The sequence below is a fragment of the Octopus bimaculoides genome, chromosome 9 (assembly GCF_046866305.1).
Source record: "Octopus bimaculoides isolate indiv1 chromosome 9, ASM4686630v1, whole genome shotgun sequence".
NCBI classification, from domain to species: domain Eukaryota; kingdom Metazoa; phylum Mollusca; class Cephalopoda; order Octopoda; family Octopodidae; genus Octopus; species Octopus bimaculoides.
The window spans coordinates 1,096,249-1,118,892 of record NC_142936.1 but is presented as its reverse complement, the minus strand read 5'-3'; the positions used below and the strand labels follow the sequence as shown (position 1 = coordinate 1,118,892).

At 37.7% G+C, this 22,644-nt stretch overlaps 1 protein-coding gene across 4 annotated transcripts in view; it reads right to left on the bottom strand.

Annotated features, from left to right (window-relative positions):
* LOC106871308 (zinc finger MYND domain-containing protein 11) overlaps nt 1-22,644 on the bottom strand; it is a 104,554-nt gene that overhangs the window by 5,824 nt on the left and 76,086 nt on the right. For all 4 annotated transcript variants that reach the window (XM_014917711.3, XM_089356944.1, XM_089356943.1 and 1 more), the window contains 8 exons: nt 10,854-10,928; nt 9,972-10,152; nt 8,947-9,002; nt 7,028-7,105; nt 6,399-6,520; nt 5,423-5,496; nt 5,038-5,294; nt 4,086-4,208 (listed from right to left, as the gene is read on the bottom strand). In XM_014917711.3, coding sequence (XP_014773197.1) covers nt 4,086-4,208; nt 5,038-5,294; nt 5,423-5,496; nt 6,399-6,520; nt 7,028-7,105; nt 8,947-9,002; nt 9,972-10,152; nt 10,854-10,928 — 966 coding nt within the window. The remainder of the gene's footprint in view (nt 1-4,085; nt 4,209-5,037; nt 5,295-5,422; nt 5,497-6,398; nt 6,521-7,027; nt 7,106-8,946; nt 9,003-9,971; nt 10,153-10,853; nt 10,929-22,644) is intronic.

Sequence of the window (22,644 nt, the reverse complement as noted above, 5' to 3'; positions counted from 1 at the left end):
AATGACCACAGATTTGAGTAACAAAAACCTGAAGTTGGAAGAAAGGTGAAAGTGTAAAGAAGTACTTTAAGGTTTACAAAGTAACATTTCTCAGCTTTTAGTACACAAAAATGAAAAGTTGGAGATGAGAATATAAATCATGAAAGAGTTATAAGATGTAGTGAGATCAAAAGTATCTTTTGGCAGATCAAAATGGAAGAGAAAAAAGAGTGACTGTTTCTTTTTAAACAGATAAATATTGATCCCTTCTGCAATATAGAAATGAATACGGAAAGATAAAATGGTTAAAAATATCAGAGTCTATTGTTACAAAGTATTGTGAGATTAAAAGTGTTGATGAGAGGATTACAAAGGAAGAGGAAAAATAAAGAGAAAATGTTTATTGTTCCAAGTAAATATTTAAGTATTTGCCTCTTTATTCAAGCAGTGATGGGACCTTCAAATGATAGCATTTATTAAGGTTTCTGATCTGACGTTTAGACAGCTGATGCATTTGTTAAAGTTCTGAATATGAGAATCTTCTCGACTCTGTATAAGCTGAAAGTTTTGTCCCATTTCTAAACAATCTGTATTTCTTGAAGATCTTTTACTTATTGTTGAAATAAGTAGCATGTTCTTTCAAACAACAAACATAAGTAGATAAACTAGACCTAAAGTATCAAGTCTGGTTTTATGAAAGTAACTTCTACCACATATAATCCCTTAAGTGTTACATTAAATATGCTATTAAGTTTTTCATTTTGAGAGTACAACTGTAACTTAGTTTAAGGTTGTTTCTATTCTTTATCAGTTGTTAGGAAAATGCTTATTAAGGGTAGGAAGGTTTTAAAAGTGTGTGTGTGTGTGTGCACACGTGCATGCACATGCACTCTAACACTCTCGACCATATATATCTATATGACAATGTCATGAGGGAAAATTCTACATAATCCAATCAAACAAGATCACTAAACTAAAAGAAAATCTTGAGGGAATATGTTTGTGTTGTCTAAACCTAAAATCTCAATACGAAATGGTTTGTTGCATAATTATGAGCAAGCAAATAAACGAGGTCAGTGCTTACAGATAAGATTCATAATTATCTGTGAAATGGATATTCTGACTTCACATTTATTAGTGTCCTGACAGAAATCTTTTAACTAGGTTATAATATATCGTATTAATGGAATTCATTAAGAAAGGGTATATTAATTGAGGTGTCTTAAATGTAATAATGAAAGATGATGGAGTAATAGAGGTTTCATTTTGCCTGTAACCAAAATATTCAACCCTTTTATTAACATATTGTAATTTTTGGAAAATGCTTTCCTTTTTCTTTTTGTAGTAAGTCATTCACTCTGATTTGGGGGATTTTTGATCTGGGCTGTTTAGGGGCATCAGAAGAAATAAATGTCCAAATTATACAGAAAAAAATTGAATGCACTTTTCTTTTCTTTTTTTCACAAATTTGCTGCTTTACAGAGTTAATTCCCTTAAAAACTTATGAACTTTCATATTTATTTCTCCCATATTTTCTATTTACTAAGTCATTGCCTGTTGCTATGGTGCCAGTATAACAAATATTTGTTAATCATGCACATACCTTCATAAATTGTTCAAAATGAAAGTCTTTTTTTGAAATTTGTGTTGGATTGTTTATATGTTGAAAGACACAGAAACAGCCCCACACACAAACAACCAAGAAACAAAAATAACTATACATATAGCCATTTTGTGAAGTGTATGTTGTGTTGTTGACAGACTTCCAGTTAAAATTCCCATATTATAAATCAAAACTTGTTGGTTACTATGGTGACAACACCACCTATCTATCTATTTTACACACACACACACTCTCTCTCTCTCTCTCTCTCTCTCTCTCTCTCTCTCTCTCTCTCTCTCTCTCTCTCTCTCTCTCTCTCACTGTATGTCTCATCCAGCAACTTTTTCTTCTCCCCTTCTTCTAATAATGTTGTGACATATATCTTGATTCCTCCCATTCTTTTCCTCCCTCTTATAAATGTGACAGACAGACAGAGGTCCGTTTCTCTTTTATAATATATAGGATTTCTCCCATATTTATATTTATTTATCTCAAGTGTGAAATTTCAATCTTATAATAGCAACCGACAGGGAGATTTAAGTAATCTGACATTTGGCAATAAAATTCTGAGATTTCTAGTAACAGTAACTGGTTAAAGGTAGATGAACCATAAAAGGATAAAAGCTGTGACTGTGGCTGTGTGTGTGTGTGTGTGGCATTACACAAACACATTGGCTTCACTCCCTTTCTCTCTCTTCATTCATAAAAAAAAAAAAACATCAGTTTTATATTAGTTGGTGTTGATGTTAATGTTTAATCACCAGGTCAGTCCTGAACAGTAGATTTATAATCAAGAGACTTCCAGCCATGGCCATCATGTCTTATTTTTCTAGACATAGTACATATATATATTACCCAATGTAAAGCGGTGAGCTGGCAGAAACATTAGCACACTGGGTGAAACGCTTAGTGGTATTTTATCTGTCTTCACGTTCTGAGTTCAAATTCTGCTGAGGTCAACTTTGCCTTTCATCCTTTCGGGGTCAATAAGAACCAGTTGCATACTGGGGTCGATCTAATCCACTGGCACCCTCACCAAAAATTTCAGGCCTTGTGCTTAGGAGTAGTAAAGAGTATATTACCCAATGTGTCTTCCTAAATGGTCAAGGAGTACATCATCATCATCATCATTGTCGTCGTCGTTTAACGTCCACTTTCCATGCTGGCATGGGTTGGATGGTTTGACTGAGGAGTGGCAAGCCAGGAGGCTGTACCAGGCTCTAATCTGATCTGGTAAAGTTTCTACAGCTGGATGCCCTTTCCTAATGCCAACTACTCCAAGAGTGTAATGGGTGCTTTTATGTGCCACTGGCATGAGGGCCAGTCAGGCAGAACTGGCAACGACCATGCTCAAAAGGTGATTTTTACGTGTCACTTGCACAGGAGTCAGTCCAGCAGCACTGGCAACGACCACACACGAATGTTGTTTTTCATGTGCCAGTAAGGTGACGCTGGCAATGATCACGCTTGAATGGTGCTTTTTACATGCCACCAGCACGGGAATCAGTCAGCAGCCCTTGCAACAATCACGCTCGGATGGTGCTCTTAATGTTCCACTGGCACAAGTGCCAGTCAGGCGGCACTGTCATCAGCTACATCAGTGATTTTGATTTCACTTCCCTCAACAGGTCTTTGCAAGCAAAGTTTATTGTCCAATGAATGAAGGCTACCGATAAGTGGGCTGGTAAAACATATAATGGTGAATTTCTTCTGACAATGCAAGAGCCTGAATTTTGTAAAAAAAAAGTGAATCCATTGTTCATTTAGAGAAGAATTACTGCTCAAAAAGAGGGCACTGCATGAATACTGATAAAATGCAAAATAACCTCAACCCTGGTAGAATGGTAAGATATGAAGACAGAACCAATTTAGATAACAAAGTATCTGTCTTAGTTCTCAGCCAATTTAATCAACCAATTAATATTTATCTAATTCAAGGAAACATAATAATAATTGGGATAATTGTGTCACTACGAGCTTTGCAACATGGCTATTGTACATCTGCTAACATTTGACTCAGTATTAAAAGCCCGCAAAGTACTAAACTTCTATATAGTTCCTATTTATGAGTTGGAAAACAAGGCTGATAAAGGATAGCCAAATAATGTAGAGCTCGGAAAGGGACAGCAACCATCAATTTAGCCAGCAGCAACTCTTTCCTTGTTTATAATACATAAGTGAAAAACCTGGTGTTTGGGGATATATATATATATATGAATGAGAAAAAAAATAAAGCATCCCCACCCTTCATCTCCTTGCCACTCAATCCCTCCATCACTCTTCTATCTACTGCATTATTCTGCTGCTGTTAGTAATGAAATTAGAAGTTGTTAGTAAACAACCATTTCATGCCACCATTTCTGTTGGCTTCTGTTTAGCCATCCAACCCATCTCAGCATAGAAAGTGGGTGTGATGATGATGATGAGGGGGAGGGTGCTGATGGTGATGATGGCAGCAGTGATGATGATGCTGATGCTGATGAATGAAAACACTGATACTCACCGTGGATGGAGTTGCTTGACTAGCAGTATGCTTATAGGCAACCTTTGAAGAACGTGGTGCGGGGCTTGTTGATATTTTATCTACACTTGAAGAGACAACATTCACATTTTCTGGTGTCAGGATCTGCAAAAAGAGTAAACTATCAAATGATCACCATCATCATCATCATTTAACATGTCTTCCATGCTGGCATGGGTTAGACATGTATATATATTCATATACATACAAACATATGTATGTATATATACTTGCTACCGAACAAAAACTGCAAAGATAGTTCTTTCAACAACAGTTTTAAGAGGAATACTTGTTGTCGCGGCCAGTAGTCCAGCCATGACACAGACCCCTCGGTTAATGGATTCATTGTGTTGTATTTGGAAGCTGTCAGATTAATAAGCAAACAATAAACTGTCTGTCATTGAACTGGAGAAGAAGGATGTCAGAACGGTGAAAAGGGAACGGGTAAATGCCTTGTTGTTAATACGATATTGATATACAAAATAAGGGTCCGTTCTGATTGTCCCCACCCCAACCAAAAAAACAAAATGCCTGTGAAATAAAACATTTACATAGGATTGATATAGCTTCGTTTGATAAATTGCCTTTCTATAAAATGAAGAAAAAGCAAAATAATGAAGGGAAAAGCCTGTAATGCTGTGAGCCAAAATAATTAAACACTTATTAAGTATTGATACACGGGTACATATTTACCGGTTTCACACTTAGTAGGTACTTACTAGTAGAGGGACAGAGATTGTAAGAACACAGTGAAGTTATTACAATCTCCAGTTGTAAGTGTGAAAATATTCTGTTCATAATCTTAATCATTATTATTATTATTATTATTATTATTATTATTATTATCATTATTATTATATAAGCTGGCAGAATCGTTAGCATGCCTAATTAAATTAAAATGATCAATTATGCAGGAAACTTTCATATACATTACCTTTGTTTTCAGCTTGGATGTATTTTTCGGGGGAGCCACACTAGTTGAAGTGACCTCACGAGTCTCGGTGTCATCGTCTGCTTCTTCATCTTCATCATCATCATCGTCATCATCATCTTCCTCCTCATCCTCCTCTTCCTCATCATCTTCCTCCATATTGTTTTCCATCTCACTGTCTCCATTGTTGCTGCTTTCATCAACTTGTTCTTCTAACAACTGGCGATGTAGCTTCAGCTCCTCGCAGGCTTTTATAAACCCTGCAATTAAGAAGGAACCACAAATGCACAAAGTTTTTCATTAGAAGAAGGTAAGTGATGGAACTGGATTATTCCATCACTCCACACACCTCTCTCTCTCTCTCTCTCTCCCACTTTCCTACACTTACCTTGGGTTCGTTTGGATGTCACTGTCTTAATATTCACACTAATGGGTTTAATGTAGTCTTGAGGGATGAGAGCCCTAGAAGCAAAATTAGACTAAAGGTCAATAAATGGAAATACAGTTTTGTAGCTATGCACATTCATATATACACAGATTATATGGAATTTCTTGGACAGTTCCGGTTTAACACCATTAGCAATTCTCCACATGTTTAGACCAGCAAATGTTCCACAACTCTGAGAGTCAGTCACAGAATAAAAAGTGCAACTCAGGCCCACAAGAGACCCAAAGATCTGAAACAGTTGTCTTCTGATTCACCAAATGTTTTTACCTGCCAACTGATGTTTGACACTTTACTCTAATTGACATATACATAGGCGCAGGAGTGGCTGAGTGCTGAGTAACTTGCTTACCAACCACATGGTTCTGGGTTCAGTCCCACTGCGTGGCATCTTGGGCAAGTATCTTCTACTATAGCCTCGGGCCGACCAAAGCCTACACATACATACACATATATATAAATACATACACACACGCATATATATATATATATATACATATATATACATACATACACATACATATATATATACATACATACACACACACACATATACATGTACATACACACACACACACACACACACACACACACACACACACACACACTCACCATGATTTTTTTTAGAGGGAAAATGGTTATAAATATAAACCAACAAGTATAACAGAGACATCTTGCTTTCAAACCAACAAGGGGAGGGTCTGTGTAATTGCTCCATTTGCTAGAAATGGTAAACAACCACCCCCTACCATCTTCCAAAAGTAAGGACATGCAAGTTAATGATGTACTCTAAAATATATATACATCATATTTCCATCATAAGGTTGGACAATAAATGAGGTGGTCATGGCTAGAATATCTTTGGATATAAGTTTACCGCTTCATTAGGACCAACCCTAAACAACAATAATATTCTTACCTTTGATGGTAGCCCCCAAAAAAGCGGACATCATGTTTACTATCTTCCGTTACCCGAATGACTTTGGCAGGCCAGTAGCTAAAGCCTTTCAGTTTTGCGTAAACAAGTTCATGGTGTGGTTTCTGAAAAAAAAAGAAAAAGTTACTCGGAAAATTCTAGAAAACATAACAACAATCAATGTTAAGATCAATCATCATCATCATCATCATCATAATTTAACTTCCGTTTTTCCATGCTGGCATGGGTTGGACAGTTTCACAAGAAGCTGGCAAGCTGAAGCGCTACACCAGGCTCCAATCTTCTGTACTGGAATGGTCTCTATGGCTGGAGACCCCCTTCTTAATGCCAACCACTTTACAGAGTGAGGACTGGGTGCTTCTTATGTAGCACCAGCACCAGGGATTATCAACTACCTTTTTTTGGGGTTCAAAGAGGAGGGGCAGCAATACCAAACTTTTCTTAGAAAGGAGAGGCAGAGCTCACTTTTGGATGGATGTAGTGGGAAACACTATAACTGAAGAGTGTTTAGTACTAAACACAAAATATTAAGTTCAAATTTTTCAGTGGAAAAAAAAAACAAAACCGGAATGGGAGGAAATTAACAATGAGACTGTAATTGAGATACTTACACATGGCTTACAAAACCAATTTGCAGGTTTAGAGTTTGACATGTAGTAACAATTCCAGCACTGACAAATCTCATCAATCTGCAAGACAAACCAAAATGGAATCAACACCATTGTAATAATTATAGAATACATTGGATAATTAATATGATAACACAACTATACAATTATGTTGCATAATTATAGAACAGCTATAATTATAGAACACATTGGACAATTAATATAAAACAACTGTAATTATACAATACATTGAATAATTATAATAATACAACTATTTCAACAAAATTCATCATCATCATCATCATCATCATTTAACATCCGTTGTCAATGTTGGATATTTTGACTGGGCTGGCACACTGGAAGGCTGCACCAGACTCCAATCTGATTTGGCATGGTCTTCTACAGCTGGATGCCCTTCCTAATGCCAACCACTTAACAGAGTGTAATGGGTGCTTTTACGTGCCACCAGCACGGGTGCCATTTGCATGACACCAGGGTGTGTTTATGTACCACCAACACAGGTGCCAATTTGTGTGACACCAGTATGTGCCACGACTGCAATTTTGCTCAGCTTGATGGGTCTTCTTCTCAAGCACAACATAATGCCAAAGTTCTCGGCCATTGCCTCCGTGAGGCCCAACTCTCAAAAGGAACTCAGCCACTTTGCCTCTGTGAGGCCCAACATACAAAAGATGTTCTTTACGTGCCACCAGCAGAGGTGCACTCGGCTTGATGGGTCCCTATTATGTATAATTAATAACACAACTATAAATATAGGCACAGGTGTGGCTGTGTGGTAAGAAGTTTGTTTCCCAACCACATTGTTCCGGGTTCAGTCCCACTGCATAGCACCTTGGGCAAGTGTCTTCTTCTATAACTTTGGGCCAACCAAAGCCTTGTGAGTGGAATTGATAGATGGAAAGTGAAAGAAGCCTATCGTGTGTGTGTGTGTACTTCTCTGTGTGTTTGTCCCCCCAACATCGCTTGACAACCAATGCTGGTGTGTTTACATCCCTGTAACTTAACAGTTTAGCAAAAGAGACTGATAGAATAAGTACCAAGCTTTAAAAATGTATGTGGAGGCACAGAAACTGAGAAACCAGCCTTGTGACTCATGAAGGAACTTTATCCTTTAACCCTAACATCTAATTACAATAGAGTGAGAAAGATGAACATAACATTAACAACTACGGAGAGGAGATCATTAGAATTGGTGGCACCCATCTCTCACCCCACCTGCTTTCATCCCCCTAGCATAAAGCCGACCCCACTTCTTCAGGGCTTTTAGTCTTGTGAATTGCATGGCAATTTCAATGTAAAAAACATCCAGGAGAAACCAGTGGAGCATAATGCAGTCCAAGGAAACATTGGAACCTGTCAAACCATCCAACCCATGCCAGCATGGAACATGGCAAATGAGATAATGTTCTTATTTCTGTTCTGAGACATAAATTTATAGATTCCCATAAAATTGTTGCATTATGTTCAAGACTTTAACCATGTCTTTGGTTTGGTCTGATAAGTTAGGCATGTTTACAGTTAACACTCCAACAGCTTTCCTCCTAACAAATTCTGCAGTTAATTTGCAGTTTTTTGTGATGTATCTGCTTTAGCTATGATACACAGATGACTGTTTTAATCTAAAACTGCTTCTGTTGCATATAACAGATTTTTATTTTAATATGTTAAAAATTTCAATTATGTCTTAGATTACCAGAATCTGTTTTGACTGTTTCTGTTGTTGTTGTAGTTAAAAGTGTGACACTCACCAGTTGTGACATGCAGAAAAATATTACAGATAGCAACTGCTACTACTACTATTACAACTACTACTACTGCTACTACTACAACTGCTTGACATGAGATTAACGTGTCCAGATGTGTTTGCTTGCATAATAATGATTCAAAGAATTAAAACTTACATCATATTTACAATCACGTATCATGATCCGGGCTAATTCCGTCATTCCATGCTCCTCTGAAAGAGAAAGTCAACAGCTGCTGAGCGAGATAGTGACACAGCAAAAGAAATGCATAAAAACACGCCTAAGAAATATTTAACATCAATCATGTTATGATAAATATATTTAGCAAATAATATTTGTATTTAATTGGAATAGATATCATAAAAACTATGACACCAGTATATACCAATCATCATCATCATCAGCGTTTAACGTCCATTTTCCATGCTGGCATGGGTTGGATGGTTCAACTGGGGGTCTGGGAAGCCAGGAGGCTGCACCAGGCTCCAGTCTGATCTGGCAATGTTTCTACAGCTGGATACCCTTCCTAATGCCAACCACTCCAAGAGTGTAGTGGGTGCTATTTTATGTGCCACCGGCACAGAGGCCAGAGGGGGCTGGCATTGACCACAATCAGATGGTGCTTTTTATGTGCCACTGGTACGGGGATCACAACTACAATTTCCATTTGATTTTGATGTGTATTTATATTAATATATAAAATAGTTAAAAGACTTCATTCATGTGAAGGTTTGAGAACAAAGAAACTGTTAATTTTTTTAAGACATTCATTAATTTTGACATTAATTTAATTTTAATTAATGGTCTGCTGCTTAATCTAGTTACTGCTAAAGTGGTGATTGGTGGGGAGGGAGACTATGCCATTGAAAAGTAAATGTCTTCACCCCTAACCCGAGTATTTTGTATTCACCCTTTGGCATTCAGATTATTCGGTCAAATGTGATGCTTCCTTGTTCACATTGTTTTCAATTAATCATTTATTATCTTAGAACTTTGAGATTTCAATGATGTAATTGTATACTATAAGAATGACATTATCAGGTAGGTGGGAGAGGCCAGATCTTGTCAGTTTGAACATAAAATAAGGAGAATATTTGGGCCGGGTATGGTTGCCTAAAGGGTTAAGTAGTTATAAAAGAGGACAAAGGAATTGTGTCCTCACCCCGCAATTGAAGCCTTACCTCCGTATACCAAATATACATTATGCACAATGTTATGGGCATCAGCAACAAGCTCTTCCACACAACGGTACTTCTGGCTCTGTACTATTTGCTCCATGGTGTTCAGATCCATTGGTTTGTAAACAAATCGTTTGAAGTTCAACTCTTCGTCCCTGTGTCCGATTCTGTGCAACTCCCGGGTCTACAGTTTGGTCAAAACAAGAAAATTTAGAAATAAAGATTAAAAAATAAAAAAGAAGAAGGAAATTTCAGGCTGACCGAAAAAGAGTCTTTTCTATGGATTTCAAATACAAATTGATCAAAATACAGCTGTGAAACTTTGCTGATTTAGTTTTAGGGGGACACATCTAATAACGCACCACAACTAGTTTTACACAGACTCACAAATACACAATACATTGAAATACAATCGAGCAGATCTGTCAGTTGTGTCACAGGTTGGATCCGACTTGGTATTACATCAAGGATACATCTAATTCTCTTGGTATTAGGCGAAAGTTACACATGTGTTTGGATACTCAGCCAGTTCACACATTAATTCAACAGGTTGGTCATCCAGTTGATTAATCAACTCAGTATCGATACATATAAACTCCTTCTCATCAATTAAGCACAGAGTCAACCTGTGTGTGTGTGTGTGTGTGTGTGTGTGTGTGTGTGTGTGTGTTACCAGCTGGCTGGAAACACTGAACCCTGCTGTTAAAACAATGTTGTAATGAAATTTTCGCCTATGGTGGTGGGTTTTGGAACGTAAGACCCATGATAGTCGAGGGATTACTGTTTATATAAGTTAAGAGAGGAGGAAAGGACAAAAAGAAACACATCAGAGACATACAAGAGAAAAAGAGAAAGCTGTAAAAGTTCTGTTGGGTAGCAACAAACCTTTTCTTTCAACCTTTGCACTGTGTAACCCAGAAGAGTGTTTAGCATATTTCCTCGGATCCGATTGTGTCCAGCCTAGAAATAATTACAAGAGTTTTAGAGTATCATGAAATAGGGATTTCTTTTAAATAGGTTCCATAACAACTAGGGACCAACTGAAAGACTGAAGAGGAGGGTATAAACAAGTTTAGGTCACTTTCATCATCATCATCATTTAACATCCGTTTTCCATGCTGGCATGGGTTGAACAGCTTGACAAGAGTTGGCAAGGCCAGGGGCCACACCAAGCTCCATTGTCTGTTTTGGCATGGTTTCTACAGCTGGATGCCCTTCCTAACACCAACCACTTTACAGGGTGGACTGGGTATTTTTTAAATGGCACCAGCACCAATGCTATCCTCCAAGAAACTATTCAACGCACACTGCAGTTAACATCTCTTTGAAATAACATCATCACTTTCTTTCGTATCAAACTCATCTTTAAAGATGATAAAATAATAAAAATACTGAGGTTGATAAGTTTGACTAAAATTCTTCAAAGCGCTGCTCCAGCATGGCCACAGTCTAATGACTGAAACAATTAAAAGATATATACATATATGTGTATAATGTGTGTATGTATATTCTTTTATTCTTTCCCTTGTTTCATTCATTTGACTAAGACCATGCTGGAGCATTGTCACGAAGGGTCTTAGTCAAACAAATTGACCGATTCACAGAGTCTTGCATGCTTCACTGAAATCTGAACAATGGTCTTTACCTTCCCAAAACAAACAGATTAAACTTCCTAAATAATACAAACAAGTAAATAAACCTACTGACCAATTAACCTTTCCACTTACCCTCACTCATTTGTGAACCTCTACAAGAGCATCTCCAAAGAACTGAAGCTAACACACCTGATTACCAACTTCTACATGCATAACTGAATTCTGAACAATAGTACAACCCCAAATTTAATCAATTAAAATCTTCCATAATATCTTTCCATCAGAAACTGCACTTCAATGAAATTATCATTCAACAGAGTTTCACCTGCTCCTGAAAATTTAAACTAAACAGATTATACAAAGTCAAGATGAAATCAAATGTACCACTACTTGATAAAGGGTCAGTAGGTCAAAACTTCAGTCACTGTCAACATTATTTTTACTAAAGAATACTATACACACACACACATACACACGTGTGTACATGCATGTGACTAATAGTTCTTTTACATACATTATTCTCCATGCTAACATGTGTTTTGTGATTATAGAAAGCTGTTTAAAAATTCTCAGCAAAGATGACATTATTTATCATAAAAGGATAAGAAAAACTGGAAGACAAGGGGGAAGGGGGCAGAGAATCAAAGAAAAGAAAGCAGGTGACATGTTTCTCACATTCCATTTGACCAACAAAAAATAAAAGAAAGAAAGAATGGTAGAAACACAGACAGAAGCTTATTAAATGAATGTTTTCTTAGGTTTTTAATTATTTCAAAACACAAAAATGCCCTCAGGAAGAAGTGCCACACATACATCCTTACAAATGGCACGATATTTCACCATGTTAGCAGAGAGGAAGGATTAAGTTTTTTGTAAACATTTATTGCAGAATTTTGGAAAAATATTTACATATCATTGCAGTATGTGGGGTTTTTTTGGAGTTTTTTTTTTCTTTTTTCTTTTTGCACAGCTTACAGTTTAACAATGATATAATCTGTGTGTGTGTGTGGGTTTGTGTGTATCATATCACTATGGAGACATCACCCAGAAGCTGTAGAAAATAATGATCACATGAACCTGGCATCAGTGGTTTAGTATGTATCCCCCCTCGCAACAGCCATCATCATCATCATTGGGTGAGACAGACAGGATCCAATGAATTCTAAGACGTGGTGCTCTAATGCCTGCCTTGGCATGGCTTCTATGTTTGGGTGCCCATCTTAATACCAACCACTTCATAGCATATACTAGGTGTGTTTTTTTCCATATTACAGGCACTAGTGGGGTCCTCCATATATATCCCGAGGCTACTGAACCTGAGGGGGGTGGGGAGACAGCTTGATGCAAGGAATGAGGGTTAAGGTATGAGAGAAGGAGGTGGGGAGGCAAAGCAGGTTCTTGAGAAGCTAAAATGGCAACTCACAAGGGAGAGAGAGAGAGAGAGAGAGAGAGAGAATGAGAGAGAGAGAGAAAATGAGAGAGAGAGAGAAAGAGAGAGAGAGAGAAAGAGAGAGAGAGAAAATGAGAGAGAGAGAGAAAGAGAGAGCTATGGTGAGAGAGATGCAAAAGGAGAGCGACATAAGGGAGGAGATTGGGAGAGATGCTCACCTGTGCACATACAATACAGGTATAATACACACACACATATGCATAGAGTGCATTAGTTTCACTGCAATGGGCAAGTCTTGTGAAGAACCACATAGCATCAGGCATCTCAGTCCTTCGTCGTCATCTCAATGAGGTTCAGGATCCTGAGGCCAGCCTTAATCATTTTGGCCCTTATCTTCCTGGGTCTCCCTTTTCCACAAACTCCAATCACATTTAGTGATTGGCACTTCTTCATACAGCCGTCCGCATCCATATGCATCATCTATCTGTCCCAGTGCAGTCTTCTTTCATGCACACCACATCTGATTCCTCTTTTGTCCAGTCTTTGAACATTTACACCATGTTGTTCATTCACACTCACATTGGAACATACTAGCTTTCCTCTCTCTTCAAGTCCTCTCCATTCAATGCCCATATTCCATTACCATGCAGCATTTCACTTCTAACACAAATGTCATACAATCTGTCCAAGGTAACAAAACCACACACACATACATATACAACGGGCTTGTTGCAGTTTCCACCTACCAAATCCACCCACAAAGCTTTGGTCAGCCCAAGGCTATAGTAGAAGCTAACTTGCCCAAGATGCAACACGGTGAGATTGAACCCAGAACCATGTGGTTGGGAAACAAACTTCTTATAATAATAATAACATATAACAAATATGGACAAATAGAAAGGTAGAAGATAATTAACCTCTAATTTTGCACTGGGAATCCTTTTGTTTCACTATTTTTCTCACCTGCACCAGGTTACAATGAAAGTCTGAAAATTAATGGAGGCTTCTTCCATTTGATATTTGTTACTAAGTGAACACTCTAATAACCATTTCGATGAAGCAACCAAGCAAAAACAGAATAAGGTAGGGGTGGGATAAAATGGTAAATAAATATTGGGATATAAATGACCGAAAACCCCAGGGAAAAAAAAAGGAAGAATATATTAAAAAAAAAAAAAATGTAAAAAGGTGCAAGTTTGAGTAAGAGCGAAAGAGGAGTACATACCTGTTTCTGGTAAAAGCAAGAGAAAGAAAGAAAGAAAGAGAGAAAGAGAAGACAGAGATATGAGTAAAGATGGTTTGATTAGGTCTTTTCTGTTTAATATAAAAGAGAATAATATCTGTAAGACTTCACATTCATTTTAGGTCAGAGTTTATTGACGTTTTAAATCTATCTGGCTCACAGTTATATATCCGTGTGTGTGTGTGTGTGTGTGTGCATATTTGAATACAACACGCACACTCACATACACACAAATGACTGGACAAATGAAAGAATGTGGCACTCAACACAGTTGGTCGGGGTTATATATATTATTCAAAAGTATGGGCCCACAAAACTTTAAACCATATGGAGCTGAGTCAAACTGTTATCACAATTATATATAATTATTTAATAAATACGATATATATTTTTATGTGCTACTATTAGTCTCGTGTTGAGAGCATGCCAGACAGTATTTTTTAACATGTCTGGTGTCCTAACACAATCATCAGACATTGCGCACATGGCAGTGTCTGATGATTGTGCATACTATCTGCTATGCTGTCTGGCATGCTCTCAGCACATGAAACTAATATTAGCACATAAAAACATATATTGTGTTTATTAAAAAATATTTATCTCACACTAGATGGAGTACCTTTTTTGTTGATCTGACCATCATGGAACAGTACATTATATACAAAAATATATATATATACATATTTGCCTTTATGTATATGTGTGTGTGTGTGTGTGTGTGTGTATTATATGCAAGTTCTTGTGTTTGTAGCAAAATATTTTGCATAACGACATGCACTCATTTACATTGTGTGTGTGTGTGTGTGTGTGTGTGTGTGTGTGTGTGTGTGTGTGTGTGTGTGTGGAGGGATGATATGAATATTTAATAAGAACATGGAAGCTAAAAGCCAGGGTATTTTGTGCTTTATCAAAAGATTTTATGTGATATGAATTATATAGCATGTCGTGCTTGCCCACAGGACACAAACGGTAAAGTCTAAGATCCAGAAGTTTGGCACCACCATTCTCTCAGCCATTGACAATACAATACAGATGGAGGAATAGGAGGGAGGGAGGGAGGGAGGAGGAGGAGGAGGAGGAGGGCAGTGTATAGTGTGCTTGTAAGTGGAGTAAGAGAAAGACCTATGGAGGGTATATTCTTGCAGTAAGTCTGTGTAAAAAGAGGTGAATAAATACAAATCAAGTGTGAATGGAAAATGATGCTGGAGATTGTAAGGAAATCCAGGAAGTTTAACCAAAGGACAATGAAAATTATATTGTTAATGATTCTAATTAGGTTTGTAATAACGAGAATGGTGATGATGACAATGACGACTAGCAACAGCATTTTGGATGCACCCATCAAGGGAACTTCTCCATAGTCGTTGGGCCCACAAAAATAACAGCCAAATCTCAAATGAATCACACACTGCCTGTCTTCTACAGGACAGGATGGTCATGGCTAAAAGGTCTTTGATCACCAGCCGGCTCAGCAATGACATGATGGACCCCTAAAAAAAAAAAGTACACACCAGATAACCAAACTTTCCCCAATGGTCATCCTTCAAGACAATGCCAACCGTTGGTTGATTCTCCTCAACTGAGAGGTTTGTGTTGTGGCTTTGTCATTGTATGATGTCCCATACAACAACAACAACAACAACAACAACAACAACAACAACAACCAGTGTGGAGTGAGCCTGTCCATCTGTCAGAGCCAGTGAAATCAATACTTGGAACATCAGCTTCAAACCAAATACAAGTATTGATCAGTGGGGGGGGGGTGATGGCAGACGTTGCAGAGTTCAGGATAGTAGTAGTAGTAGTAGTAAAAAAGGTGGTGGTGGTGGCGATGGCAGTGGCAGTTCTTAGTAAAGATAGTGGTAGTATGTCGGTGGTAGTAATGGTGGTAGTGGTGAAAGTAGAAATGCTGTAAATGGTGGAGGGGAAGGAGGTGGTGGTGGTGGTGGTGGTAATAATACGGATGTGGAGGTTGGGGAGACAACTCATTCTTCAAGTCCAGAATGTTCCAGAAGGATTAAATCAATATCAAATGGCATCAAACAAACACATTCATTTCTTTTCTTTTTTTCTTTTTTTTCATATGAAGAATCAAAGAATCTATTGGAAAGGAATTTGTCATTATAGGAAATAATTTTGTTGTTGTGGTGGTGGTGGTGGTGGGGCAGCAGTGATGCTACAGCTGTTGTCATTGAATCAATTTAGGTGACTGATCATGCGTACCAAGCCTAGCAGAAGCAGCAGTATTATTATTATTATTATTATTATTATTATTGTTGTTGTTGAGTGAGAGAGCAGTGCATGCCATCAAAGTGACACTGGGGTAAAATATATGAAGCCCAGTGTTCCCATGATGATTATGATGCTCCCCACACTACTTCTGCTCTTCATCAGAGATGCACATGTCGTCAGCCACCAAGGGACATGCTCAACTGGTCAAGGTCAAACAACTGACAAAGAGATCTGTGGTATTGAGCAGAATATTTGCTGTAGTCCCATCTTTTATACCAAAGACAAAACAGTGTCCATGATAACACTTCCATACGAAGCCCAGTATACCCATCATGACTACCCGTCCGATAAGGGTACACCAGGCACATGCATCACAACCATATGTGCGCAACATACTGATCTCATATCAAGATAAACAGTGCATGACCTCGCAGGTGGGGCCCAGTTAGAATTTTCTTGGGGTCGAGTAGCCCATCCCACTCAAAAGGTCCCTGAATAAGGGTTGTTTAAGGATGTTGAACAAAACACCCATGTTTCCAAAGGTGAATTATCCAAACTCCAAAGAATTCCTTTCAACACATGGCTATGATGCTCCCCCACTACTTCTGCTCGTGATCAGAGATGCACATATCGTCAGCCACCAAGGGACATGCTCAACTGGTTGAGGTCAAACAACTGACAAGCAAATCTGTGGTATTAACCAGAATATTTGCTGTAGGCCATCTTTGATACCCCAAGACAAAACAATGTACATGATAACACTTCCAATCAGTTAAGATCAGAAGCCATGAGAGCTGCTGCTGCTGCTGCTGCTGCTGCTGTTGCTGCTGCTGCTGCTGCTGCTGATGATGATGATGATGAGCTGGCAGAATCATTATCACACCAGACAAAATGTTTAGCAGCATTTCATCAGTCTTTACTTTCTGAGTTCAAATTCTGCTGAAGTTGACTTTGCCTGATTGAGTATAACTCTCATCAAAGGGTTCCTAGCCCTGACCAGCACATATACTAGGGTAACCAATGTGACCTCCCTTTTTTAAGACAAAAGGGTAGAATTTTCAAGCAGATCTGGCTGCTATTTCTAGCATACAGCAGTTCCCTTGTCGTCTCAAAAACAGTGACAGTTGTTGTTAGCACCAGGTCAGCCCTCTTTGAGCTGTTTTATGCTCAAAAACATTTCAACTATAATTATTTTGTCTTTCTAAAGCTACATTTCTTCTCCATAATTAAGATAGTAAGGTGCGATTTGAAGAAGATATTACTGCTATTTCTAGCAGATCAAGTGAAAATGTAGAAGCTTTCTCATTAACACTGTGGCAGATGTGTATAATGACCCTGTGATACTAACGAAACAAACTGTGGGGTGTCAAGCTAAGTAACTCAATAAATTATGTGTAAATGTAATCAAAAGTTATTGAGGCACCAGCTGAAGACTTGCTCTTTGAGTTATTTATGAAGTACACGTCAGCCGGACAGAGACCATCCTTTCACAAACAACTACACACCATAAAAAATAATTAATAGCGGCAGAAGAGTATTAATAACCAAGAGGTAATATTTATCCCCATGTGAAGGTTGATGTTTTGTTAGAATGTAGAAAACTGCATTATTTGCCCAGAGAGAATTGGTCTAATGGACTTATGGTGCATAGAAGCACTCATGTTTATATCGCTAGCAGGAGATAATCCTCTGCCATCACCACTGGGACTTCAGATCACATGATTTTAGCCTTCCTTGGCCTTGTCAAGGGCAGATGCCTGATGCTAGAGAAAGCAGTGATTCCTTTGTCAGCAATACTTAGAAGCTCAGTGTCTAATCAAGCACTGGTATCGCAAAAAGCCAATGAGCCTATTAAAACAAGTAATTAATACAGTGACAGAAGCAATATTAAAACCAAAAGGCAACCTTAATTTCCAACTTAGCAGTGGAGGTCGTTTTACAACACAAACTGCTACATTATTTTCCCTGAGCAAATAATCCAATATTCTGTGTTCTAACTGTAACCTCCACTTTTACGTGGGGACAACTGCACACCAGGAGGAGGAGGAGGATTACTGATCTTGATCCAGGAGTAGGAACTTTAATTACCTCAACCCCAGTATTTGACTGGTACTTGTTCCATCAATCCTGATATGACCATCAGTCAGAAATAACCGAGATGCTGTGCTCTCCATTATCACTCGACTGATTAAACCTCTGTCACTCATTATTAGAGGCAACAAAGTATTTACAGCAGATTTGAACCGACAACCTTTGAGATTGTAGTGTTGTCAGTTGTTTCATGTGCTGTGTGGAATGTAAAGTTGGCGGGGGGGGGGGACTTCTCAGAGGAATGGTGTGAGGAGAGATGAAACAAGAAGGAAAAAAAATGGAGATTATTTAAGTAACCAAGAATAAATAGCTCCATAACTGGAACCAGAAAAAAGAGAACAAAAGTGGGGGGGGACAAGCGGAAGTGGAGGGGGAGGGGGTGCTGGAACCCATGTTCTCCCTCCTCCACTTTCCACAACTTCTTGTTAGGTTATTGGCCTCTATAAATATGGAACACTAATAATGACTAAAATTACAAACTTCTGTTTTGTCCTGTTTCAGCATTCTTCCTCCTCCTCCTCCCTCTTCTCTCTCTCTCCACCACTTGTCTTCCTTTCATATTACCCCCACCCTCACCCACCTCTTCTTTCCTCCAACCAGCTTTCTCTATTTCTCAACCATTTCCTCTCAAACACCCCCTCCCCCTCCCAAAGTTTGCTCCCTCCATCCTCCCGTCTCCTCCCGTCCTCCTCATTGAATTCCATCAAAACAAGATGATACTTCTTTAACAAGATCAATTACAATGTATAATTGTAAGGAACCGAATCACAGAACAGCGCTTATTCCTCAGATTGTCGAAGCCAACTCTACTCCTACAAGTTGTCAATGAGAGGATTACAGCACAGCTCCAAGCCAATATGTCAAGATTCCAGCTAATTCCTACCAGCTGCTGTACAAATGGAACGGCCTAATAACTGTGATCCCAGCTTATAAGCTTTACATTCAAATCAAACTCACTGCAAAGTCTTTCAATCTGTATTTGTCTATTTAAATTATTGATACAATCATTTCACTTAACTGTCAGAAATATGTACCAGATCATTAAGAATTGTCATCCAAGGTGGACTTGCATCCTACATAGGGAGAGGTTCAATCTCTCACCCACCTAACACCATACAACTGGAGCTAAAACACCAGCCATTTCAAGCTGACGAGTGAGGCATTTACACTTACTCTTGCCTAATGTCAACAGACTCTTCTCATACAAGTTACTGGTTAGGAACAGATTACAGGTGACATACAGTTCTAATACAGTTTTAAATTAAAAACCAATACCTGCCAGGTGGTGACAGCCACCTCTTCTAGCTGACAAATTAACATTGAGCTAATTAGACATATTAAGCACCAGAAATCAACTGTGTTTACCAAAAGATACTATCCCAGGCTACACTGCTGAGTTTACATTGAAATTTCATCTGCAGACAAAACATTCCTCTTTGTTTTGGAACCAAATTCCTGTCACAGCCAGACAAAGTCTGTGATTTGGAGATCAGTTGGGTATGTTTCGTTTTACATCACACTTAAATATCTAAAAGAAATTCTGGCTTAATCAGAGGAAAAAACAATGCTCTGGACCATTTTCAGAGCCTCTGGAACAAGTTGGAGAAAGCCATGACCAAACTGCTTGCAACAGAACCAGAATCATGCAGTACTTGGTCTCTATTTACCAACAGATGATTCTCAATGACTCCAAGAATCAGTGGAGCATCCTCTGCTTGTAATCGATTCACATAGATTCTATGTCAATAAAGTTTGTAGCTCCATTGAACATTATACATTTCTTGGTGTATAGTAGCTTTATTAAGGGGAAATAATTTTAGGTTGAGCACTCATATACTCATCTCAGGACAGAGTGTCCTGGGACAGATATGGAAAATGCCCCTGTTATTGAATACATAGATAAACATCCACACAAGGAATACCGGTGAAGCATTTCCATCAAAACTTCTGTCAAGAGTAAACAACAGACCAGATATCATTGTTCAGGACAGACAAAAAGAAGTATGTGCCATCATTGAAGTCAACTGTCCTGCGGGTGTGAATATCTCTTTGAAAATCGAAGAGAAAGAGAATAACAATAGACAATTGCTTCGGAACCTCCAGTTTCTATAATCCAGATTATAATTTCCCATTTATACCAATAAGAACTGGTACATTTGGTTCCGTGAGTAAATGACTAAGTGACAATCTAGACACACTAGGGTTTTCAGAACAAAGAAATCAACCAAACTGATTCACATATTACAAATACAATCTGTAAGTGGAACAGTAAAAATATACAAGACTTTCTTCAAGTTTAAAATGTGACATTGCTTTCATTATCTGGAGCTTTGTATCTTTGTTAGAGACCAGCTCCTTCCTTGCAAGAATAATTAAAAATAGAACAAATAAACAAACAAACAATCATACATGCATATGTGTGTGTACATACATTATACATATGATAAATGTATTTAGTGATGGTCATTACAAGACTGGTGATGAGAAATGAAACATTAACCATTTCTATAATGTATTGTCACATCATTCACTTGGCCAGCTGTGAATCTCTATAGATCATAATTCATATTAAACTTTAATATGAAATGTTTTCTAGAGCTGTGGGAGGTAAATTAACATGACAGTGTGCAAAACAAAACAGAAACAGAACTCTGGAGGACTGCACTCAACACAAGTTTATAAGGAAGGTCTGAGCAAATATGCAAAACCTAGTCTAGAGACAGGGGTTAAAAGAAAACTGGCAAACCTTGCTAATACAATTCAAATACTAATTAAAGGAAACGTGCATTTAATGCAGAAATAGCTTTCAGATTGGCAGGTATAAAAAAGCTAAACAAACAAAAATTAGAAGAAGAAGAAAAAAAATGACAATTAAAGATTTTCAAAAAGAAAGATGCAAATAATATTTTTTTTTTTAAATCTATATATAAAAATAAAGCAAGAATTAAACTAAATGTAAAAAAAAAGTCTAAGTTTCAAGAAGTAAAATATTGGATAAAGAACATGTTTTTACCAATATTGCAATCGATCATTAACTGACATGATTAGTTTTAGTCAAGATTTTTGTTATTTATCATTTTATCATCATCATCATCATCATCATCACCTTTATCATCATCATCATCATCATCATCACCTTTATCATCATCATCATCATCATCATCATCCAGTATAAATGATCGATGTCAATTCAGCACACCATTTACCATTTTCTTCAAGAAAGCGTATAATATTCCCATTTTAGAATTTATCATTAATATTTATTTCTTTGTTTTTTCTTTGCATTTAAATCCTTTTTTTTTTTTTTTACTGTTTCTTACTTTCATTTATTTTCCTTTTACCTCTTGAATAAAAATGTACAGAGTCTTGCAAAAACCCTTCACAAACATAAAGAATTGGTGAAGCAGATTATCAGCATGGTTTGTGCAAGTCTAAGACAACAAAAACAAAAAAAAAAAAAGGAGAGAGAGAATAATTTGCATTTTCATATAAAATAGATGCTGAGAAATTGGTTTACCTGCATGTCCTAAGAGGAACAGAAAGAGAATACAAGAATATTGGTTAAGATATAGCAACAGTTTGGAAATAATTTTATGGATTTTTTTTTTATTTACTGAAATACATGACAAAGCAGTCGTTTTCACTCACCACAAGAGCAACAAAGCAGTAAACAATGGGAATAAAATTTGGTCATGAAAGGGGGGGGGGTGAGAAACAAAACTTTGATGATCTGGTTCCAAAGTAGAGCAACCAAATGGACTGAGCTGTAGAAACAATATGAAAACTGTTTCATCATCATCATCATCATCATTTAATGTCTGCTTCCCATGCTGGCATGGATCAGAGGGTTTGAGAGAAGAGCTGACATGCTGGAGAGCCGCACCAGATTCCATTTGTCTTCTCTACCACGGTTCCTATGGCTGGATACTTTTCTTAATGCCAAACACTTTACAAAATGTACTGGATGCTTTTTAAAGGGCTCGCTGCATATTCACCTGGCTATCATCTCACTGTGTGGCACCTTACGTAAGGGTCTTCTTCCTCAGACTTTGTGAATGGAAACAGTTCAGAAGTTGATCATATAAACTGAAATATATTCTTGAGTGGTAGACCTCATTTGTCAAC